The following is a 21,641-nucleotide window of genomic DNA, read 5'->3' as shown; positions in this document are numbered from 1 at the left end:
TTCATCATATCATTCTACTCTCATTCTACTTCTTAACATTAAAGATACTCAACAGAGCAAAACAGCCATACAACAACCCCACAGGATAAGCCACAAGTAACCTCTGATGGTTCATCCTGAGAACAACGACGAAAATGCTGGACGCAGAAAAGGTACACCAGGCGATACTGATCGAACTTAATATATAACCTATAGCTGAATCTATACCTATACCCATACCTATCCCACCTAATCCCACCATTGGAAGGAGACAATAACCCAATACTGAAGCTGTACGATATGCATCAATGCCCGTTTCGGACATTAGGTTGAGGAGGAGGTAGATTGCTGTTGTTCCTAGGAGACCTACGCCGTAGATATATGAGAATTGAGGTTTACCGGACTACCGAAGAGAAAAGGGAATCAGTTTCGATACATGTGTGAAGTATGGACCATATATATATATACGATAGATCATAGATTGATAGGAGATGTATGGGGAAAGTCAATTGTACTCACGAGTAAAAGGAAAAAAGCAAATGCGAAACAGAATACAAATGGACCTGCCAAGTCGGCATCGTCCATTATATTCTCGTTGACCCTCGCTAATGGGTTGAGGACGGTTAGGGATTTCTGTAAGATGTGAGAAGGGTTTATGCCGAGTTCTACGAATATATGAAAACCAATAGATAAAGTAGTGAGCTATATTCTTACCGAATATTCATTCATCTCATATGTGACATCCAGATTGAGATGAGATCCAAATCCATCACGCCGATCGTGATGATGGATGAAGAAACGGAGAGAGGATACACTCCATTGGATATTCGTAACCAGTCAAGTCAGAAGAGAAGTTACTCACCCTCCATCAAGCTAGGTTCACCTTCAAAACCCCCAGTCCCAAAAGCCTCCCACCATTTTCCTTCACCAAGCATCATCCTTCCATTGGCCATATTCATATTCCCCGTTGCTCCAAATGCCGAGCTGCCCACGCCTACACCGGAGCCTGAAGGGCCCATACTACCTTCCAGGGAGGATCTCGAGCCTGGATAGTATGGTGATCCGGATGGTCCGCTAGGTTGACCACCGAAGAAAGCTAGTGGTTCGGATGATGATTGAGGGGCATAGGGGGAGTAGGAGTTGGGCTGCTGTTGGAATAGGTGTGACATTGCGGTTGTGACTGCTTTACTGGAGGTGAGGGCTGTATCTTCGAGTGAGATTATGCCACTGCACTGTGCTAGTCTGAGTTTTGCTGTTCTACACTTTTGGTATACTGCTCACTCGTAAGAATGTTCTCACTTTCAACCAGAGACAGTCGAGAGTGGTGACGTGCAGGTACGGTACTCTACATCTCGTCGCGTGTCATGTCATGTCCCATGTCCCCCAAGTGCCACACACCGGAGTTATGGCCTGACTGATGGTATAGTTCCGAGTTGCGCCGTATTCTGCTCAAGCTGACTGGTTGATCGTTCTCTGGCTCTATCCTCACTTTGGCTGTGGATGGATGGCACTTTGACTGTGAAGCTTCGAGATATCTCATACATCATCCTAATATCTCTCCATCCCATCCTCACCTATTTCTCACCCCTCAACTCCACCAAAATGGTAGCATCTCGACTCATCTCACGGGCTATCGCTCGACCACCCGCCCCAAGGGTACTCAAACCTGTAAGCATCGTATTTCTACGGTACACATAATCTCGTCTACGTATTTGAGCAAATGTCAAATCCATCATACTGAAATTGCGTTTGACTTTTGTAGTCATTCTCAAGATCGCTCGCTGCCGTCCATCCAGTAACTCTCCCTTCCCGAGACCCAGAAACCAAGACATCGGTGTTATCGAACGGACTGTCGGTGTCGACGGAGACGATCCCGGGATCGCAAACTTCGACAGTGGGGTTATGGATCGATGCTGGATCGAGGGCTGATGCGGACGGTGCCAGTGGGACGGCGCATTTCTTGGAGGTGAGTCGATGGCGATGGCGATGGCAGTTCGGGGTGGGATGGGGGCGATGTTCATCATAATGGTAGCTTGGGGTGGGATGGGGGAATACTATATATACTCTTTAGTATATATAGTTGCTATCTTAGAAGATATGTGACGAGGGGTCGAGATTACATGTACGATGGAAATCAAAGGGGGAGAAAAACGAAGAAAGATGAAGTAATATCTGCTGACTCATCTAATTCTCCCCACTACAGCACCTCGCTTTCAAAGGTACCAAATCCAGATCTCAAACCCAACTCGAACTTGAAGTCGAGAACATGGGTGCCCACCTCAACGCCTACACCTCGAGAGAACAAACCGTCTACTACGCCAAGGCTTTCGACAAGGACGTCCCTCAAGCCGTAGACATCTTGTCTGATATCTTGCAGAACTCGAAATTGGAGGAAAGTGCCATTGAGAGGGAGAGAGATGTCATCCTGAGAGAACAAGAGGAAGTTGAAAAGCAATTGGAAGAAGTCGTCTTTGATCATTTGCATGCTGTTGCTTACCAAGGTGAGTAAGGGGTTTTCATGCAATGGATGATGGTCGAGGGAAGAGGAGGGCAACATCATGAAGAGAATAAGGTAATGGGAGAGAAGGTGGTAGCGAAATTGGAGGTCACCTGTAGTATAACGGGAGAGGTGGTCGCGCAAACCTCGTGGATCATAGAGAGTGAAAATGACAGAACGTAGAGATTGATTCAAATATGGATGTGAGACCAATATACTGACTCACGCTTCCCCCCCCTACCCAGGTTACCCCCTCGGAAACACCATCCTCGGGCCTAAAGAGCACATCAACTCCATCTCCAAATCCGATTTACAAAACTACATTTCCAAGAACTACACCTCCGACCGAATCGCTTTAGTCGGAGCCGGATCAATCGAACATGAAGCTTTGGTCAAACTCGCCGAGAAACATTTCGCCAACTTGCCTGTATCCTCCAACCCCGTACCATTAGGTGGACAGGCTCACTCCCCCACCGACTTCCTCGGTTCAGAAGTTAGAATCAGAGATGATACATTGGACACTTTGAATGTTGCCATTGCCGTTGAGGGTGTTTCATGGAAATCACCAGATTACTGGCCAATGTTGGTAATGCAATCCATCTTTGGTAATTGGGATAGATCATTGGGTGCCTCACCATTATTATCATCTAAATTATCTCATATCATCTCTTCAAACAACTTGGCAAACTCTTACATGTCCTTCTCCACTTCGTACTCTGATACTGGTCTTTGGGGTATCTACTTGGTTTCCGAAAAGTGAGTGTCATCGATACATTGGTGATCACCGGAGCATCAAAGCTGACTTTGTTTACAGCCTCATGAACATTGACGATCTCGTCCACTTCACCCTCAAAGAATGGACCCGAATGTCCATATCCCCAACCATCGCCGAAGTCGAGAGAGCCAAACAACAGCTCAAGGCTTCCTTGTTATTGGGTTTGGACGGTACCACCGCGATTGCTGAGGATGTGAGTGGGATTTATCAGACCAAGATGAAACGAGGATCGTCAGAATAACGTGTACAAGCACAAGCTGACAATTTTTGTTCGGCGAACTTAGATCGGTCGTCAACTCATCACCACCGGTAAGAGATACACCCCCAAGGAGATTGAGCGATACGTCGATGCCGTCACACCCGAGGAGATCCAACGTGTAGCCAGGAAATACCTCTATGACAAAGATATCGCCATTGCCGCTCTTGGTAGAACTGAAGGTCTCTTCGATTACAATAGAATCAGAGCCGATATGTCTTCTATGATCTACTAAGGGATTGACCATTGGGATAGATTTTGCGCAAGGGGATATATAAACTATAAAACATACACCACTATGCATTTATTCCTGTTTCAAAATGAGTCATCGTGTAGAGATGACCCAGATTTCTAGCTTGTTAAGTTTTGATTGAAAATATACATTCTGCTTCTCTTTATCGTCATAAATGTGAAATGAAAAGAGTCTACCTTGTACTTGGCAGAAGTTATTATTTTCTCACCTAGCAGAGCCTGACAATGGGGCAAAAACCGAACAAGAAAGAATAGGCGAGACAATCCGACTGCTTCTCTCTACTGTAACATAGCAAGGTATGAATGTTCAAGATATGAGATGAATATGGCGCATGCTTTGCGTACACGTACACATATATACATTCCACAAGACCTAACTACTGTATACGGATGTAGGCATCAAGTGGATGGTACTGAACAACTTAATCAAACACCTCTTGAACCAATCCTAACTAGTAAGGTTTGAATCGTCTATTCTTCTTGAGTTCTTCAACTTTCTGTTTATCCGATTCAAACTTGGAACGCAATTCGGCGAGTTCTACGATGAACATCATCGAATGATGATCAGCATCAAAACGTCTGACTTATATATATATAAATTGGAAAAAATTCGATCGAATGATATTTTATAAATAAAAACCAAAAACTTACCTTGTCGTTTCCTCTCATTTCTCTGGAACTTATAAAAGTCCTTTAATTCTCCTGCCCCACTTCCTTCCTTCTTCTTCTTCATTTTCTTCTGGAAATTCGTTGACGCCACTCCGACTCCTCCCTTTCCAGTTCCAAACTCATCACCTCTCGCACCTGCTCTTCCATACCTACCTGATCTTACTACAACCGTGAAACCATCTTCATCCACCAACGCTCCTGCGCCCTGAGCTTTAGCCCTTGAGGAAAGTAATAATCCATGTAGGTGATCGAATCGATCCATCGAGGAATCCGCATATTCTTTTACGGCACTTAAATCAGGTCGACAAGTGTCATACAACGATGTGTAGTATTCCAATCCAGCAGGTTCTGAAGGGTATTTTGTAAGATTAACGGGGGTTGGTGTGGAGGACATTAGACGAATGATTGAGATTGGATCCAGGTAAATGACATGACATGAATGACTTCCCGATATTCCTAATGGAGATTGACGAGGGTCTAAATTTGGTAAATTGATTATCTCAGGTACACTGGGTGGTAAAGCGTTTCTGGCATTTCGACGCTGTTGACGTCTCTGGTTCTTGGTGAGTCTGATTGGTATATCACCTTGAAATTGCAGTTGGGGTTTTGTGTTCTCCCCTTCTTCCTCATCCTGTTCTTTTCTTCCTTCTTTGGGCTCAGCATCATCATCATCTTCGTCTCCTTCTTCATCGGAATCCGACTCCGAATCTACATCCAATCCCTTCACCGCTTTCTCCAAAACATTATCTCCTCCATGCGATCCGCCCATCTTGATATCCTCCACTACTCCCCATTTACCGAATATACCCCTCAGATCTTGCAATCCCGCATCTACAGGTAAATTAGTTACGAACAGTGTTCGATCATCTGGTAAGTCCGCTTTCCCGTCGGAAATAGAAGACTTCGAAGTGTGTGGTCGAACGTATATATAGTGCGTAGTTGATTTGCTCGATGAAGGTGAAGGCAGGAGTAGAGGGATAGGTAGGAAGTTTGAATATAGTTTTGATTTTGATTGATTGTTGCTCTTCTTTGATTTCGATGTGAATGTCGATGTCAATTTTGACGATGATGATGAGGGTTTGATTTTGGGCATGGTTGTAGTCGGTATAGGCTGTCACCTCCTAGACCTATGGATTGTACTGAAATCAGATGCAATGAAATCGATAAATTGAGAGCATACCGAAAACATACACAGCTACGAGATCCATACTCGCACTTCCCAATTTTCAACTTTTCGATTTCATGAGGACAAGCAAGCGGCGATCACCGCCAGACTTCTGATGACATCACCAGAAAACCATAAGGTGGAACGAAGAGTACCTCAGCTGAAAGTGATGAGACGAGGCAGTGAAGAGAGCGAGCAAGCATACATGCCTTGAAATTAGCAAACATGATACTGCGATGAGTCAGAATGCTTCTCTTATGCCTCGAAATCAGAGAGCTAGTGTATAGAGTACGAAGAAAGATGCATCCTTGGTCATGGTCTCTCACGACTTACACCCCATTGGGTGCTGGACTGGAAAATCCTCCGAGCCACGAGATAAGTCAGGTAGGTAGGTGTCCAGGACGGTACCAGTACGATTTCCATGTTCCCCGGATTCACATACTGCTCCTGTTCAGTCGAGTCCACATCATCTATTGAAACGAGCGCGAACCTTGCCCATGTCTTGAACTTTACATAAAGAGTATGAGCTATTAAATCCATTCAGCGCCGTCAGCGGAACACTCTTACGGTGACATGTGCCAATATATCCATTCCGGCATCTCGTCAACCTAAAAGCGGTGCGATAAGAAACATATAAGTTCAATACTCTGATAATAACCGTGTATCTCATATCTATTTTCTGTCTCTGATCCGCACCCAATACACAATCTCGATACATCTCTCTATACTCAACCATACCTCATACATACTCTTATATTTCATACCCGCGCAATGTCAGTAGAAGAACACATCCAATCCTCCCTCTGACTCAACAATCAACTTCTCTCCATCCTCTCGTCCACCGACCATTCCATCCCAGAATTCAGACAACAACAACTCTACCTATCTGACCTTACTTCTCAATTATCTTCCATCGACGCCAAACTCAAAGAATTAGATCGAGTAAGGGAAAAAGAGAAGAAGGAACATATCTCATACCGTGACTCGGTCTTCAAGCGATTCGCATACAAGTCAACAGGGAGGAAAGAGAAATTCGAAAAGAAAGCTGAGAAAGAGGAGAAAGTTTATTTCGATAATTTGCATTCTACTCAAGTTGCTCAAGACTCACGTAAACAGCTCATTGAACTTATCGATCAAGCTAAATCTACTGAAGATGATTTAAAAAAGTTAGTTGATGAGCATCAAAATGCGCAGAGGGAATTGGATCAATTGTACGATTCGATCTTTTCAGGATCGACGCCTAGATATCCACAGGAAGACGAATTCGAACAGCAATCCAACGATGCTTTGTCGGCATACCATTCACTCAGACAAACTCTCGAAGCAGAACTGCAAGTCAAGAACCTGTTGGAACAGGCTAGTAGAGCTATGAGAGCCTGTTTAGTTCATATGCGTGGTGCGGAGGGTTCTTCAACATGGGATATGTGGGGTGGACGTACAATGTCAGATATGATGGAAAGAAATGAACTTTCATCGGCGGATCGTCAATGGTCATCGGTCCAACTTTTAACTCAACAGGCTAAAAACCTCTCTCAGGCTGTCAGGGATTTACCCCAGGTTAAGGTCGCGATGGGGAATATAATGTCGGATGTCTTTTTCGATAATATATTTACGGATATGGCTTTCCACGATAAGATCAAGAACAGTATATACGAATTGAACGTCGCTGCTGATGTTGTGGAGAGGAATAGACAAGAGAATGAAATTAGGTTGAATGATATGGGAAAGGAATTGAAAGGGAGGGAAGAGAGGTTGGAGAGGAGTAGAAGGGATTTACAGGATTTGAGAAGTGAGATATTCAGAAAGATTGGGGAGGGGCAGAAGTGAGAGAACGTCAATATAAAGATAGAAGGATATCAAAGTGAAGAAGAAGGAACAGAAGTAGTATCTTGTGGAAATGTTTCTTATACTCATCTATCATTGAGCTGTATCATTATCGAAATATTTTGCAGCTATCGAACTGAATGTAAGTATCGATATCAAGATTCAATTGTATAGAATTGGATATGCAGAATCAACGATGATCAATCATGTCTTTATGCATTTTTTATTGCACATCTATCTCAACCCGTGATTTGCTTGTATTTATGATTTATTGAAAAGTGTACATAATTATTATCCCTTGCACATCGATCTTAGGCTCAACTATATTTATAGATATCCCCATTCACCTTCTTTCACCATCGTTCCACACCAACTACTACATACTCATTCTTGATCTTTCCTCCAACTCAACAATGGGTTGAAGCGGATTATCGATGTAAGTTACCTCTCCATTCCGTCCCCTTCTCTGACTGTTCTTCTTTTTTCTTCTCTTCATCCTCCCTCTCCTTATCTTCCTTATCCTTCTTATCCTTATCCGCCTTTCTAGCTCTATAATCAGCCTGTTCAATCGCCCTAACCACATCAATCACTTCCAGAGGACTGAGATTGAAAGTCTGCGCCAATAAAGGTACCTGCGAAGACGAGAGAAGTAAAGATGGATGATGGGCTTTGGATTCGATAGGTCCAGGTGAAGAAGGTAACTTTTCTACCTCTTTCTCCTTTGTTTTTGTTCCAGTCGATGATGAAGGTTGATATACCATTGATTCAGGTGTGGTAGTACCATCGATCGATCCGGTAGTCTGCCCTTTAGCCTGTTTAGGTATTTCTTCTTTCTTCTCATCCTTTTGCGTTTTGTCCTCCCTCACTATATCAGTTAAAGTATCCGTAGCTAAACCTTTCAGACTCTCATCTTCAGGAGAAGAAGTTTCATCCGGAGCTCTATTTTCATTTCCTTGCATACCTTCTTTGGTAGCATAAACATTTGACAGTTCTTTTGATTCTTTCTCGACTATCAGACCATTCTGTAATAATGTTTCGAGGTATAATGCACCTCTCCAAGCTTTGTAATGCGACCATGCTCTCCATAGGACATAGAAGAATGGGAAGTTGGGGATGACGGGGATGATAGCGAATGGCCATGTTACGGGGGTACTAAGTGATAGAGAACAATCAATATTAGCGGTGTGATTGAGGGGATACATCGAAATAGAATTACAATGAAACCAAATGTTGTTCACACTCACAAGATCAAAGACCTGTACATCATCTTACGATGATACGGTATTCTATGTAATAGGAATCGATGTAATTTCGGTAAGAGTGGTGGGAGTGTTGTACCTTTTAATTCAGGCCGTAAGAGGGGAATCTATCGTATAAATCGGAGGGATATTAGCTCTGAAGTAGTTTACCACCAAGGTAGGAAATAGTATGGCACGGTGTGGTATCGAATTAGACCAATGGTAGATATCATCTTTCACTACATCTCTTTTCGACCACCGCTTATAGATAGCTTGTACGATCCAGCCAATCAACTCACCTCTATTCTCTCACCTACAACTTTCCCTTCCTTATCCACCTTTACTCCTTGACCCTCTTTGATACCCTTCAAAGACCATTCCTCAAACTCTATCCTATCCATCAATTTCTCTCCCTTCTCGTAAAACCAGAACGTCCATGAGTCCTTGGGTTTCTTACCTAGGTTCAACCACGTATCGCTTGCCTTGTTCAATGCCCTGGAAGTGAGTGATGGTGGGCCTTGAGAAGGTGGTTTGTCAGGTTGGATAGTCTGGAACAACAACAAAGGTGTCTTGGCTGACTCCGATCCAGACTCCGCAGATCCCGGTGAGCCATTGTGAGAATGTGATGATTCGTTGGTTGGAGGGGCGACAGATGAAGGGTTATCGGAAGTAGGTGTACGTATAGGATTAGGTGGTGGAGATAATGGTAAAGAATGTGGTTTGGGTACTTTGGCCAAAGGCAAGGCGAATATCCTAAATGGTCTCGGTCTGACGATGGATTTGGGTATCTGAGATGACATGCTGGGTAAGTGGTTTATCTATGTGAGGTACAAGATTGTGAGATTGTATGTAGTATATGAATGTATGAATGTGTCAAAAGCAGAATGGCAGATCTGTCTTGTAAACTAACTCCGCGATGAAAATCATTTGTCGCAACATTCATTCGATAGTCTATGTCCTTGATTCAGGATAGGATATCCCACTAAAAATAAAATGAGACGCGTGGTGGTGCGTCATACCACCGGCAGATCCATAAACCACCACAACATCGCCGAGGTGACAGTGGGCAGCAAGAAGAGTACTGCATGTCGAATGTCAACTATAGCAAGCAACATATTCTGGGCATCCATATATCAATTACCCAAGTTGACAGAACCGTGCATGATCATCATATGAAAGCCGTGAAAGTATCGTTCGCAATACAAGTAAATACGAGTAAACCTGATTTTACCATTTTATCCTTTCCTTTCCTAAAACCTACATGTGATAGAAAATAAACCAGAACAGGGAGAAAAGAATAATAAGAGAACAATCCAGTACAAAGTACAATCACTAGCACTAGAACTTGACGAACCAAAAACCCCAGGAAGATATAGTGAATTCAATTCGCTTTCACTTCACGGCCTGAGCCTAAATTTGATCCTAGCCTACTACACCTCTTGCTCTCTTATTTTCCCTCCCTCCATTCCCATTCCCATCCTCTTGAGTCATCCCATTCACGTTGTTCGAAGGTATGAAACTTGAATTACTAGGTAAGAAACCGATGGTGATTCCATTGACGAAACCCATCCCAGGACCCAAACCGGTCTGAGTCGGATCAACCTGTTGGATCGAATTGGGGTTGGAACCATCCCATTCATTAGGGATGACGGTCCCATCATCGTTCAAAGCCTCTATCGGTCTTTTACGATTATTCCCTCCACTTCCTCCAGGAGATAGAAATCCTGTGGAGATCGAAGTTGGATCACCAAGTATTATACCTGTACCGATCGATCCACTGGATAGACTGTTGGCATCTGGCATCATCCCAGTTGCTAGGAATTGCTACAGAAGCATAACCAAGTTTGTCAGCACCAAGAGACAAAATCCACTAAGTCACTACAGATAGTATTCATAGATTGTACTTACCTGTAAAACCAGTTGATAAGTCTCATCACTCCACCCGCTACCCGCCAGCGGATTTCGCATGATGACCTCCTCATCATGGTCGTTCTCTCCTCCATCCGCTGCAATATCCCCAGACCCACCCATCGAATTGGTATTCAGATCACCGTTCCCACTTAGACCCATCAACAATCCCGCATTGCCCTGATTCTGTATGGTCGCAGCAGATATCGCCAGAGCTTCTTGGACATGTTGGTCCGATAATGGTGGGACACCCACTGAGATGGGTATGATCTTCTCGTATATCTGTGCTTGTCGTAAATGCATCAGATGTTTATCCAAGATCAAGAATAACCCATGCTTCGTAAATGGCTTAGCAAGGATATCATTCATTCCTGATCGGATGTACGAATCGACGTCCTCTATGGGTTTTCAAAGAAGTAGAAATCAGTCTTTGATATCAATCATAGGTCCAGTTTATGCAATACTTACGAGGCTGTGCATTGGACGTCATCGAGATGATAGGTGTATAATTATCAAATTGACGAATCAGCGAAGTGGCTTTCCGACTATATGAACCCATCAAAATCAGCAATTGTTTCTTGTATAGACAAAGCATATCTTGTGGATCTTTCCTTTCGAACGATAAAGAGCAATCTGACACTCACCCATCCATATTCGGTCCAAAGAAAATATCCATCAACACCAAATCGTATTTATCCTTATTCATCTTCTCCACGGCCCCTTGAGCATTTTCAACCGTTTCCGTTACACACCCAAATTTACTCAAGAACTTGGATGATAGTTGCCTATAGACCAAATCATCTTCTACAACTAAGATTTTTGGGGTAGTGGCCCAATGAGGTTTGATAGTCGATCCTGAATGGGTAGATTTCGGTGATGATTTTTTGAACGTTTTGGAATGTCCGTGTCCATTCGCGCCACCATTGGAATTTGATGAGGAGGCCGAGATGATGTTCCCATCTCCTGCTGATACTGACACAGCTGATTTACCTTTGATATCACTTAGATCGGCATTTTCGAACCCTCCAGGAGGTGGTATCACCATATCTGAAATTTGAGATGCTGAAGCTTGACCTTGAACTTGTTCGGTAGAGTTTTGTTCAGGTATAGATTCTAATCCGTTGACTTCTCCTGCACCCGCAGAGTTAGTTGCCCCGGTAGCTAGAGGAACAGCATTACCTTCTTCCGTGAATCTACCTGTAGGGTTGTTCACCCCTCCACCACTCAACACATCATACATCATTCTCAGCGTTGATCCGTCCGATGATTTTCGATGATACATATTCATGGGAGCTTGAGTACCCTCGGTTAACCACGCGGGAGTTTTGGCAAACATGGGCGTCATACCCAGTGGTTCACCGTTATATAGCGTAGGCATTTCATCTGCTGATTCGATGATTTCCTCTTTCGGCATGATAGAATCAGGTTGGACAGTTGCGCTAGAACTTAGAGGAGGTAAAGCTGTAGGCGGTGGGACAACAGCTTGTTGGGTGGGGGGAGGAAGCACGCCTACGGGACCTGAGATACTACCCATTCGACTAGGAGCACCAGAGACATTCCTCATACCTCCAGCCGATACCGGTCCGCTGACACTTCCCCTACTACCCCTGCTGGGTGTCCCTTCTGTTCTAGGCGACGTCTGAGTGGTCCCGGCATTTGAATACAGAGGGTTGAAGCTAGCAGCAACGCTCATGCTGTACTGACCCGACATTTGTGAAGGGTATGGAAGGGCTGATACAGGTGCACCATATCCTGTCGATGGAGCTGATCTGACTCCTTGCTGGGGTATCGAATCGAAAGCTTTGAATAGGTGTAGTATACGGGGCGAGTAGTTCCCTTCACTCAAGGGGGATCCGGAGGTCTCTGACAAGATCAAGAGTATTTGATCAGCTACGAAACATACGGTATATGATGACTTATTTACCTCTTTCACTAGCTGCCAAATGGTGGATTACCTCCTTCAAAACACCCATTACTCCCGATTCTCTAGCTCTGGCTTCTCTGACCTCTTCTAACGCTCTCTCAAGTTTCCCCTCCAGCGTTACTATCCTATTCTCCATCACATTGATCCTACTAGAATCTTCGGCTGAAAGACCGAATGCTCTAGGGGAGGTATCATCCCCTTCACCAGCCGTCTTACGTGGAGCTACCGCTTTTCGCTGTATTCAAACTGATTAGAAAAGAATGAACAGAGGAAAAGGCGCAGACGGTTACACACCTTTATATTCTCCAGATCGGACTTTCCACCAGCTACAAAACTAGGATGTTGGAATTCCCATACCTGCCAGGGAAGTCAGCTCGGCAACGTGCCGTGATTCCAACATTTGGCTCACATTCTCCTTGATGGTACCTGATTCCTCATCGACATGCTTGATCTGTTCTCGAAGATCGTCAATTCCGACTTCCTCGCACTGTGTCATGGCAAGGTATACATACCTTTGAAAACCCATATTTGTTCAGCTGTCTCACAAAACTCGAAAAGTTCGAATGTCTGAACGTTTGAGGTCTGATACAACATAAAGAGATATCAGCTACCTCGCACCACTTTCACACGGAACAAAGAACAGTATGTAATCAACTCACAATACTTTAGTAGTAAAATCATTCATATTCCAAACCACAAAACTCGTTCCACCTCTGCCCCATCCTACTGAACCTCTTTTTCCATCTTTCCCCCTAGGCTGACCTGCAGCTTTCCCTTTACCATACGTCGCGCTTTCCTCTTCTAACATCTTGTATAACTTCTTGATAAATTCCGATGGTCCTTGTTGTCCCCCTCCTCCACCTCCGCCTGCAGCTGAACCATCGTTGTTCCCGGAAGCATTGGGTCTTTTATTACTACTTTCATTCCCTCCACCAGCCTGATTGGTTTTGGTCTGTGCAGGTCCCGGCCCGGCCCGTCGATCTGAAGTCGATACTAGATCTTCTAATTTTACCCCTCCTCTGGTGTTTGACGTGGGAGTAACAACAGGTTGAACGGATGACCAGGGGATGTTAGGATTAGGTTGCTGACGAGGTGGAACAGGTTGACTAGGGGATGATCGAGCAGGTTGTGCATAAGCTTGGTAGGGATCGGGTCCACCAGCAGTGCCAGGTCTAGATGGTCCGGCAGCTGCATTGTACGCTTCCAGTGGCATGACCCCTGGAGGACCTGGACCTGGGATCGGACCCGCTGTGGTCCACCCACCGTTGATAGCTTGAGGATGACGTTCGTAAGGGTATAAGTTTTGATCGGGCGGATAAGACGAAGGTGGTGGTGGTAGACCTTGATGAATTACTGGAGGTAAGGGATTACCAGCGAGTGAAGGGTTGGGATAATACCCTGTTCCGCCTTGAGGAGGTATCTGATGAGAGTAAGGTGGTCCGGACGGTATCCTCGACATGATTGGGCTCGGTGACTTTCCTTATCAGGTCAAGATGACAAGAGACTAAGAATGGTTCCGACCACAAATCGAAAGAATTGGAAGAAGCGGTGCGCCGACTACGAGGGGGCGATTAATGAATCAATTGAACAGACCTTATAGATGGGTTTTTGTTTATGCAAAAGAAGCAGGAGTCGGTATATTCTATGGTGGGTGATCATACGGGACTAACGAAAAACTGGTAAATTGACGTACGTCCAAGTTACTTGTACCTAGGGACTGTACTTGATTCACTTCTCTTCTCCTCGTCCTTCTTAGCTCTTGACAGCGATATTATCGCCACTACTTTTGACTTGCGATGTGATATGGTTGGATGTACGGTATCTCCTATCAAGATTTAAGGTATGTATGGTGGTATGGATGTTTGAGTGATGAATATAAAGGAGGTGAGAATGACATGGAAGAGGACAATAGATGCACGATGTCCCCCACTGTCACTGCGACTCTATGAGTGCAGCATCAACATGCACCGTATGGTAGCAGCGTATTTTGATCCCGCTAGGTGTATGCTAAATATCCGAACTCACACTAAAAGAGGGTCCATCAATCAAATTTTCACCATCAACCATCAAACAGACAGTGGATTCTGTTCTTACTGCCGCTATGCGCTGCATGTCACAGCTATCCACGCTACTCGCCTCTTCATTCTTCTTGAGAAGCTTCTCATTCTCTCTGCCATGACCATTGTCACCACCAAGAGAGACAACGGTAAGCCGCCGACGTGTACGGGAATCACCAGTCAAGAAGTGATGACGTAACATTGGTAAATGTGGCGGAGGGAGCCGAATATGATGCGGACGTGAAATCAACTTGCAACTTCCGAGATATCAGATAATTCCGTACTCGAAGTAGAAGTGAATGCTGTTATGAGATATCAACTGCAGGTAGAAGATCTACAAGTCGATAATCATAATGCCATCATCTTCACCAGTCATAATACTCACCGGGGCCTCAAGGGGCTTAGGTCTAGCAGTCCTCAAGATCCTGTTAACAAAACACAATGCTAGGGTAGCAACGCTTTCAAGATCGATATCATCGGAGTTACAAGGTATTGTGGATGAATTCGGTAAAGATAGGGTATTGCCTGTTAAAGGAGATGTTGGTAAACCAGAAGATAATATCAAGGTGGTGGATGAGACGAAGAATAAATGGGGTGAGATAAATGGATTGATATTGAATGCTGGAACTATCGAACCTAGTATGTCATATCTCAAGTCAGTTAAAGCTCCATAAATGGGCCAAATAGCTAATCGGACATGACTGCGTATCGGTATCATAGAAAGGATAGATTCTTTACCTACTGAAAATCTTATCCCATACGTCCAGACCAATCTCCTCTCCACCATCTACCTCGTCCAACCTGCCTTGCCATACCTACGTCAATCAAAGGGTAAAGTAGTGTTGATATCTTCAGGAGCGAGTACGACGGGTTATCAAGCTTGGGGCTTATACTCCATGGTCAAAGCTGGAATGAATAGTTTAGCTAGGACTCTGGCTGCCGAGGAGAAGGAGAATAGTGTGGGAGTGTTCGCAATCAGACCTGGAATGGTCAATGTGAGTTTCAGTATGATCGACCTATTCTTCATCAATCTGTAGAAGCTAATATCTCTGCCTGGAATCTGTGTTTTTAGACCGACGTAAATGCAGCTTTTTAACAGTATCGTCATTCAAATGGAAAATACTAACTGACTCATTGTTCAAATAGATGCAAGCTCTCCTACGTACCGATGGTCCAGCAGCTATGCATCCCGACGAGATGATCAAGTTCCAATCGGCTTATGAAAAAGGTGAACTCCTAGCGCCTGAACAGTGAGTTAAGATTCCCACCTGAATCTCGTCTTTTCGTGCCACAAGATCGACAGGCATATGTGAATAAGAATATCTCGCTTACTCAAACGATGTACAGACCCGGATCAGTGATAGCTGGATTAGCGATCGCCGGACCACAGGGGCTCAGTGGTGAATATATAAATTGGGCGGACGATAGATTACAATCATTCAGACATTAGACTACTACAAGATGACCCATGAATCAACCATACGCGATAATGCACGTATTTCGTATTCGAAATGAGAGCCCGCTCAATCATGAGTCACATACAATATCTCAAGCCAAATTGTCATTGAAGGCATCTGTGGCGTATATTTCAGATGAACAGGATGTACGTGTTAGGTCAGAATCGGGCGATCTAAGCTACTGTGATAGTTCTTTCCATATTGTGACTTATCAGTTCTTTGTTTGTTCCTCTTCATCATCAACGTATCGACTAAAACTAATTGCCACCGAAGACCGATTTGCCTTGTCAAGATTTCTCTTCATATTATACCAAACTGTCCGAGCTGGACCTTGTATTGTCTTACATCCCTCTGAATGGCAAGCGTCCTGCTTGCAGTTTGAGTCCTATATATTCAAAAACGTTCATTGCCATTCAGCTCATCAATAAGCATATCGTTCCCCTGATACCGGATATGCACAGTGAATCTACACTTACAGGACATGTAGTACTCTTGCCTATAGGCATTCTGATCTCCTATGTCATATGGTGGGTTACTGAGGAAATCTATAGATCCACATGAGAAGGTATGGGTGAGAAAGTAGTAATCGTCCTCCCCTTCGAGCATGGGCGGAAGTATGGCCGCCACGTCGTTCAGCGACACGCCGCTGTTGACGGTATGAACCGATCTCTCAGTGGTTGCGTAGGACATGATACGATTCGAATATCTTATGTTAGTAGGTTGTGGACCGCCTGAGACGTAGTGACTGCCAAATTGAGGATTCTCTCATATATCGTACTCTTATCACAATCTGAGATGTGTTTCTATCTGTCATCGACTGGAACATTGTCGCAAAAGCAAAGCTCGAGGTACCTTCAACCTTTGTCGACCTCAGGACATGTTATGTTCGACTTTTAAAAGGATGTCGAACGACAGGATTCTGACTCGTCGCAGAAGAAACAGCTATGAATCTCCATGACGTGACCCGTAAGCCTGAGACTACCTTTATCTGTTTCAAAGCTATTTTGCATACTGTAATTGGCAATCCCGAAGCAGTCGATAGACAGGGTACATAGACAATGGACGCTTCTCCACAGTATTTTTGATGGCAATGGGACAAGATTGTATGCCACACACCGCACTGTACTCTACTACATCATACAAATGCAATCGACGATATATATTTCTTTCCTTTGATACATAGATACCACTTTCAGCTGACATCAGCAATCTTGGAAGGCTTTTTCTTGTGTCATACATCACAGGATGAAGTATATATAGAAGCATCGTTGATACTTCCTCAGGATTTGTACGATTGAATCTCGGCAAGCCCCTTTTCCCTTATATGCCTCTGGACTTGCAGAGGAGTAGGGTTCTGCATATGCTGTGCATACCCTCAACCCCTTTTAGGTATCTTGTGAGTCATACTATGCGCTGTAAATCCCGTAGGGTGTTCATATAATGACCTATTGACCCAGAGATCATTAGTCAAAGAAGCTGATTTCTTGGATCTACAGTATTCGACTTCTGTGAGAGGGCAATCATCACATGTCGTGTTCTAGCCATCAGCAAAGTCAGCATGACACCTTCCAACAGGAGGGTGATTGTATCATGGTCATCGCATCATTCAAAGTCCAAGCATATGATATGAGAGGGATAAGATAGATGATTCGGACCCACAAGACAAGTCAATCCACTCGTCATCTCCGTTCTTGCTTGAGTGTCGATCGGTGCTCTAACAATTACTATGACAGTACCACAATCGTCATGTTTACCCACCAGATATGGCCCATCAAGGTTACTTTTCAATAGATATTCCACATCATCTGCTGAAGAGGTCTCTGCGGAAGTTTCATTGAAGGCCATTGATAATAGAATCGTGAGTTGATCAGATGTTGAGTTCTGCGATGCCATCCTTGATTGAATTGTTGTAGTAAGTCAATCCGAATGTGGTTCTCAGCACTGCACGCGATGAACAGATATTGTTATCTAGGAAAATAAGCAGGATCAATTGAGGATATATTTTTCAGAGGAGAAATAAACTTCTTTGTATGCGATTGGGGATCCTTCGTCACGCTGATCGCGAAGGCAGAGCAATTGATTTGACACAATGGAGGAAAGCCAAGCTGGGGGAAATGTCGTCCCATCACTCTTTCCAACTCAGCTCGGTCAGATAAGCTCATCAAATGCAAAATAGCCCGCCGAGTGGCAATAATCATGCAAATGCTTGCCCCTCAGTCATGGTCACCGCAATGGATCTCGGCCGTACATGCAAACAGGCCTATTCTGACCGACTTTACATTTAAAAAGAATTCCGACAGATTCCCCAAGCCTTCTTCCAAGACAGGTACAGTATATTCTTGAAATGCCATAATCTCAGAGACCGAACTTGTCATATTCTGAGCCGTAGTAATTCGCGGTGTCTGACTCACAAAACAAGTTTGCGGGAAGAGATGGTATGAGGTATGCATGTCATACTGTAAATGATCCTCCCGAACATACCATCGCGCTTTTGCTAATAATACTTCATTTGCCAATCTAATAACTTTCCCGTCAACCTGTAACTTCCAACATCAGAGCTGGATGAGATCTTCTTCATAGGTGCAGGTGGAAACACCAACTTGTACGATGGGGCGTTCCTCATGATAAAGACCTTTGTTGATTAAATAATAGGTTTGAGTACTTGCATCGTCCTTGGTTGTGCAATGATAAAATTCTTCAATGTCTTCCGGTCCGTGTGTCCCTTCCTACGATACAGCACGATGAGTCAAACCCAGATGTAGACTGGTTGGCATAATAATGAGCTGTTGAAAATGACCACTTACTGGACATTTACTATTCTCCAAGACGAATGCTCGAGCGTCCCAATCGTCAGGTATACCACCAACGATGCTCAAACCCCCGCAGCTCTCATACCTAGCGATAAGATATTGGGTAGCAGTACCTGGGAGGATACTCTTTATATCATTTGGGAACGCGTTCGAAGACTGGTTGTAAACGTGAACTTTTTTCGTGGAAAGTGAAGTATTCTGTTTCGACATGATGGACATAAGTGATTCAGTGGGGAAAATACCTCACTGAAGAGTAGTTGTCTACTAAAACTGATACCTATGCAAGCTATCACTCCAAGTGGGATACACATCACAAATGCTGTTTGCATATAGACAAGGAGCACATAGTATTTATACCCTTGATCATGGAAAGCAGCATCGTATTGGCACTGGAGGCATCCATTCTTCCGAGTCTGAGATACTATGCTTGGACTCTGGGTCTTCATGAGGCCTTCGCTTGATCTAGTCTTCTCATTTGTAGCATATCATCAGAACGCGAAGCCTCATCTCACCTTCTTACAAAAGTCGTCCTCGCATAAGCGCAGCACTGACCCGAAGGCGCTAGCCGACCGTGAAACCCGACGGACAAAGGGCGAAATTGAGAGAAAACAGCTGGACTTTGAAGAGCTTTGATCAAAGGATATGAGCTCAAATCACGGTCGAATAAACACTGTACTGTTCTCCGAATCATTGAAGTTCTGCTGTACAACGATCTGATACTAACTCGTCGCCAGGTAGCTACACACCCCATCTACGGTCATAGAAGCTAGAAAACGCCACATCCCGTTAGCTCTGCCAAACTTAAGCTGGCTGTCGCCTGGCTAGTACCAAGTTGGGGGACCACATGGAAATTCCAGGTACTGTAGTTTTTGCTCTTCCGCGTGGGCAAGGACGAATGTTGACCAGCTTATATAGTCTTCTTTTAGTTTTTTTCAGTGTGGTCGCTATCTTGAGGATTCTTCGATCCATACAAAAGGTCTAATCATAATATCATATCGTATAATGGCGAACAGATGTGAGTATACAACAATCACAGGATGAACGTGAACACACAATATATCGTACAACACGATAGATGTTGAGTAACAGTACGATCAGAAAAGGCCCGATCATCCCGGTCCCTCTCCTCCCACAAACTCCGCGAACCATTTCGCGATCCCTTCAACTCTCCTAATTCCGACTTCACTTCTTCCCAATCTCAAATCAGGTCTCAACATCTTATCTTCTAGTAACATCCTTCCTCTTGTCCCCTTTCCTCCTGTCGTAGGTGGTTTACCCAATCTGATTGGCGGCTGATATATATAGTCGTTTCGGGCGGCTGATTCGTATCTTGGCAGAGTACGATACAAGATAGTAATTTTAGGTGAGTGATGAGGTGATATGGAGATATGAGAAGGTTCTTTAGCTGTTAAGGGTTTATATTCGACATCTGTATGTGGCAGTACAATGTCAGCCCATTGATCATGCATAACAATCTATTCACTCAAGCTTGAATCCCTTTACTCTCGGACAGTCCACAGCCATGACGCGATGGTTTAGTTTACATCATATGGAAATTCAACTGACTCTCTAGCAGGACTACGTCCCCTCTCCTCACTTTCTCTCCATACTCCAACGCGCAATCATCCCACGATCTCACTATACTCGTCAATTCCACTTCTCCTGCCGAGGGTTGAGCAGTCACCGTCCATTTACCAATATGCAATATACTACCTACTCTATCTTCCTGAGCTACCACCCTTCTCGAAAACCCAGATTGGACAGTGCTCTTTCGCTGTCTCTGCACTATAGGTTCACAAGCTAATACACAGACTATCACCGAGCATATCACTTTCCCCCTTGACGTGAATGACAAAAGCGAATGAAGGGTCGACAGTCTATGTAAAGGGATTAACCATCTAGGTAAATTCGATACGGATGTATTTCCAGGATTGGTGAGTAGTTGACTCTGACTTGGAAAAGAGGTTGTCGTTGTTGATAGGGAATCAACGGATTCATCTTGTGTTTCTTTCGTTACATCGGGAGGAGCGGAAGGATATATCTGAGGGAGAGTGTTGAGTAGTGAGACTAAAATCAATGCATTGCGTATGGTCAGTCTTATCAAATCACCAAATCAGAGTATTTACACGAGATATGTTAGGGACGGCCGAACTGAAAAACTCACTTGATTGCCTTGTGACCCGTCTAGATCGTCGTCTACCTTCTTCAAGCTCAAAATCTCTTACAATGACCTTTTCTACTTTCTTCTCTGTCAGTGGATGGAATCCAGAAGTATCTGCAGCCCCAGTGACATCCTTTGAGATGTCCTCTACCGAATTCCAATCTCCTCCGTGATCCGGATTATCCTCTTCAGATCTTTCAGGCCTTTTACCTAGAATAGTACTTTTCTCCAAGCTCTCCAAACCACCTTGAGAGAATCCTATCCATGTTGAATCCCTCCCAGCTAGTCGATTTCGTAGAGACAGTGACTGAGAGTAGTCTTGCGAGTGTTCGATAGGGGAAGATTGCAAGGTGTAGAATTTGAGTTCGAACTTCGAATTGTCGTTTAATGGAGGGAAGGGTTGGATTGTTGGAGGTGGTAGAAATACTTGATGGAATGTCATATTTGCAGCAGCATCATGTCTGATTACAGAGCCTGAATGTTCGGTAGTCGAGGTTGCGTCAGGAAAAGAGTAAGCGGATCCCACAGGATGGTCGAGATGAAGTCATAATCGGAACCACGATGAACGACATCCCGATGAGACTTCAAACGAGCTGCATCGAGGGTTTCCAACGGAAACATGAGTCGATGATCAAGATGCAACTCATCCCCAAGATAACTTAGCCAACA

The 21,641-nt window shown here is 44.2% G+C and overlaps 10 protein-coding genes and 1 non-coding gene across 11 annotated transcripts; 4 read left to right on the top strand and 7 right to left on the bottom strand.

Moving 5' to 3' along the window:
- Nucleotides 1-25: 25 nt before the first annotated feature.
- I203_104869 (uncharacterized protein) lies at nucleotides 26-1,148 on the bottom strand (the record flags this gene model as incomplete). Its single annotated transcript, XM_019143549.1, has 3 exons — nucleotides 26-382; nucleotides 499-644; nucleotides 842-1,148. 3 exons carry the CDS (start codon nucleotides 1,146-1,148, stop codon nucleotides 26-28), a joined length of 810 nt encoding a protein of 269 aa, XP_019006598.1.
- Nucleotides 1,149-1,581: 433 nt separating this feature from the next.
- On the top strand, nucleotides 1,582-3,742 carry I203_104868 (mitochondrial-processing peptidase subunit beta; the record flags this gene model as incomplete). The annotated part of the gene is made up of 6 exons (XM_019143550.1): nucleotides 1,582-1,647; nucleotides 1,742-1,945; nucleotides 2,183-2,480; nucleotides 2,722-3,232; nucleotides 3,291-3,444; nucleotides 3,536-3,742. The coding sequence occupies 6 exons, from the start codon at nucleotides 1,582-1,584 to the stop codon at nucleotides 3,740-3,742; spliced, it is 1,440 nt and encodes a 479-aa protein (XP_019006599.1).
- A 469-nt stretch (nucleotides 3,743-4,211) lies between these two features.
- I203_104867 (uncharacterized protein) lies at nucleotides 4,212-5,521 on the bottom strand (the record flags this gene model as incomplete). The annotated part of the gene is made up of 2 exons (XM_019143551.1): nucleotides 4,212-4,297; nucleotides 4,411-5,521. 2 exons carry the CDS (start codon nucleotides 5,519-5,521, stop codon nucleotides 4,212-4,214), a joined length of 1,197 nt encoding a protein of 398 aa, XP_019006600.1.
- An 843-nt stretch (nucleotides 5,522-6,364) lies between these two features.
- I203_104866 (uncharacterized protein) lies at nucleotides 6,365-7,420 on the top strand (the record flags this gene model as incomplete). Its single annotated transcript, XM_065517633.1, has 2 exons — nucleotides 6,365-6,370; nucleotides 6,590-7,420. 2 exons carry the CDS (start codon nucleotides 6,365-6,367, stop codon nucleotides 7,418-7,420), a joined length of 837 nt encoding a protein of 278 aa, XP_065374451.1.
- Nucleotides 7,421-7,845: 425 nt separating this feature from the next.
- Nucleotides 7,846-9,455, bottom strand: I203_104865 (uncharacterized protein; the record flags this gene model as incomplete). Its single annotated transcript, XM_019143553.1, has 3 exons — nucleotides 7,846-8,569; nucleotides 8,662-8,783; nucleotides 8,955-9,455. 3 exons carry the CDS (start codon nucleotides 9,453-9,455, stop codon nucleotides 7,846-7,848), a joined length of 1,347 nt encoding a protein of 448 aa, XP_019006602.1.
- Nucleotides 9,456-10,077: 622 nt separating this feature from the next.
- I203_104864 (uncharacterized protein) lies at nucleotides 10,078-13,946 on the bottom strand (the record flags this gene model as incomplete). Its single annotated transcript, XM_019143554.1, has 9 exons — nucleotides 10,078-10,479; nucleotides 10,564-10,961; nucleotides 11,032-11,108; nucleotides 11,208-12,426; nucleotides 12,488-12,722; nucleotides 12,782-12,844; nucleotides 12,897-12,938; nucleotides 13,000-13,069; nucleotides 13,147-13,946. The coding sequence occupies 9 exons, from the start codon at nucleotides 13,944-13,946 to the stop codon at nucleotides 10,078-10,080; spliced, it is 3,306 nt and encodes a 1,101-aa protein (XP_019006603.1).
- A 951-nt stretch (nucleotides 13,947-14,897) lies between these two features.
- I203_104863 (uncharacterized protein) lies at nucleotides 14,898-15,994 on the top strand (the record flags this gene model as incomplete). Its single annotated transcript, XM_019143555.1, has 4 exons — nucleotides 14,898-15,183; nucleotides 15,265-15,539; nucleotides 15,691-15,794; nucleotides 15,892-15,994. 4 exons carry the CDS (start codon nucleotides 14,898-14,900, stop codon nucleotides 15,992-15,994), a joined length of 768 nt encoding a protein of 255 aa, XP_019006604.1.
- A 1,382-nt stretch (nucleotides 15,995-17,376) lies between these two features.
- On the bottom strand, nucleotides 17,377-17,894 carry I203_104862 (uncharacterized protein; the record flags this gene model as incomplete). The annotated part of the gene is made up of 2 exons (XM_019143556.1): nucleotides 17,377-17,538; nucleotides 17,661-17,894. 2 exons carry the CDS (start codon nucleotides 17,892-17,894, stop codon nucleotides 17,377-17,379), a joined length of 396 nt encoding a protein of 131 aa, XP_019006605.1.
- Nucleotides 17,895-18,553: 659 nt separating this feature from the next.
- On the bottom strand, nucleotides 18,554-19,021 carry I203_104861 (uncharacterized protein; the record flags this gene model as incomplete). The annotated part of the gene is made up of 2 exons (XM_019143557.1): nucleotides 18,554-18,727; nucleotides 18,806-19,021. The coding sequence occupies 2 exons, from the start codon at nucleotides 19,019-19,021 to the stop codon at nucleotides 18,554-18,556; spliced, it is 390 nt and encodes a 129-aa protein (XP_019006606.1).
- Nucleotides 19,022-19,563: 542 nt separating this feature from the next.
- On the top strand, nucleotides 19,564-19,679 carry I203_104860. Its single transcript, XR_002021872.2, has one exon. It is a non-coding gene; the product is annotated as a 5S ribosomal RNA (ribosomal RNA).
- A 241-nt stretch (nucleotides 19,680-19,920) lies between these two features.
- I203_104859 (uncharacterized protein) lies at nucleotides 19,921-21,414 on the bottom strand (the record flags this gene model as incomplete). Its single annotated transcript, XM_019143558.1, has 3 exons — nucleotides 19,921-20,240; nucleotides 20,378-20,878; nucleotides 20,976-21,414. The coding sequence occupies 3 exons, from the start codon at nucleotides 21,412-21,414 to the stop codon at nucleotides 19,921-19,923; spliced, it is 1,260 nt and encodes a 419-aa protein (XP_019006607.1).
- Between the last annotated feature and the right edge of the window lie 227 nt (nucleotides 21,415-21,641).

The sequence above is a fragment of the Kwoniella mangroviensis genome, assembly GCF_000507465.2.
Source record: "Kwoniella mangroviensis CBS 8507 chromosome 1 map unlocalized Ctg01, whole genome shotgun sequence".
In the NCBI taxonomy this organism is placed as follows: Eukaryota; Fungi; Basidiomycota; class Tremellomycetes; order Tremellales; family Cryptococcaceae; genus Kwoniella; species Kwoniella mangrovensis.
Note: the sequence above shows the minus strand (reverse complement) of the source record. Positions and strands in the feature narration are given on the sequence as shown.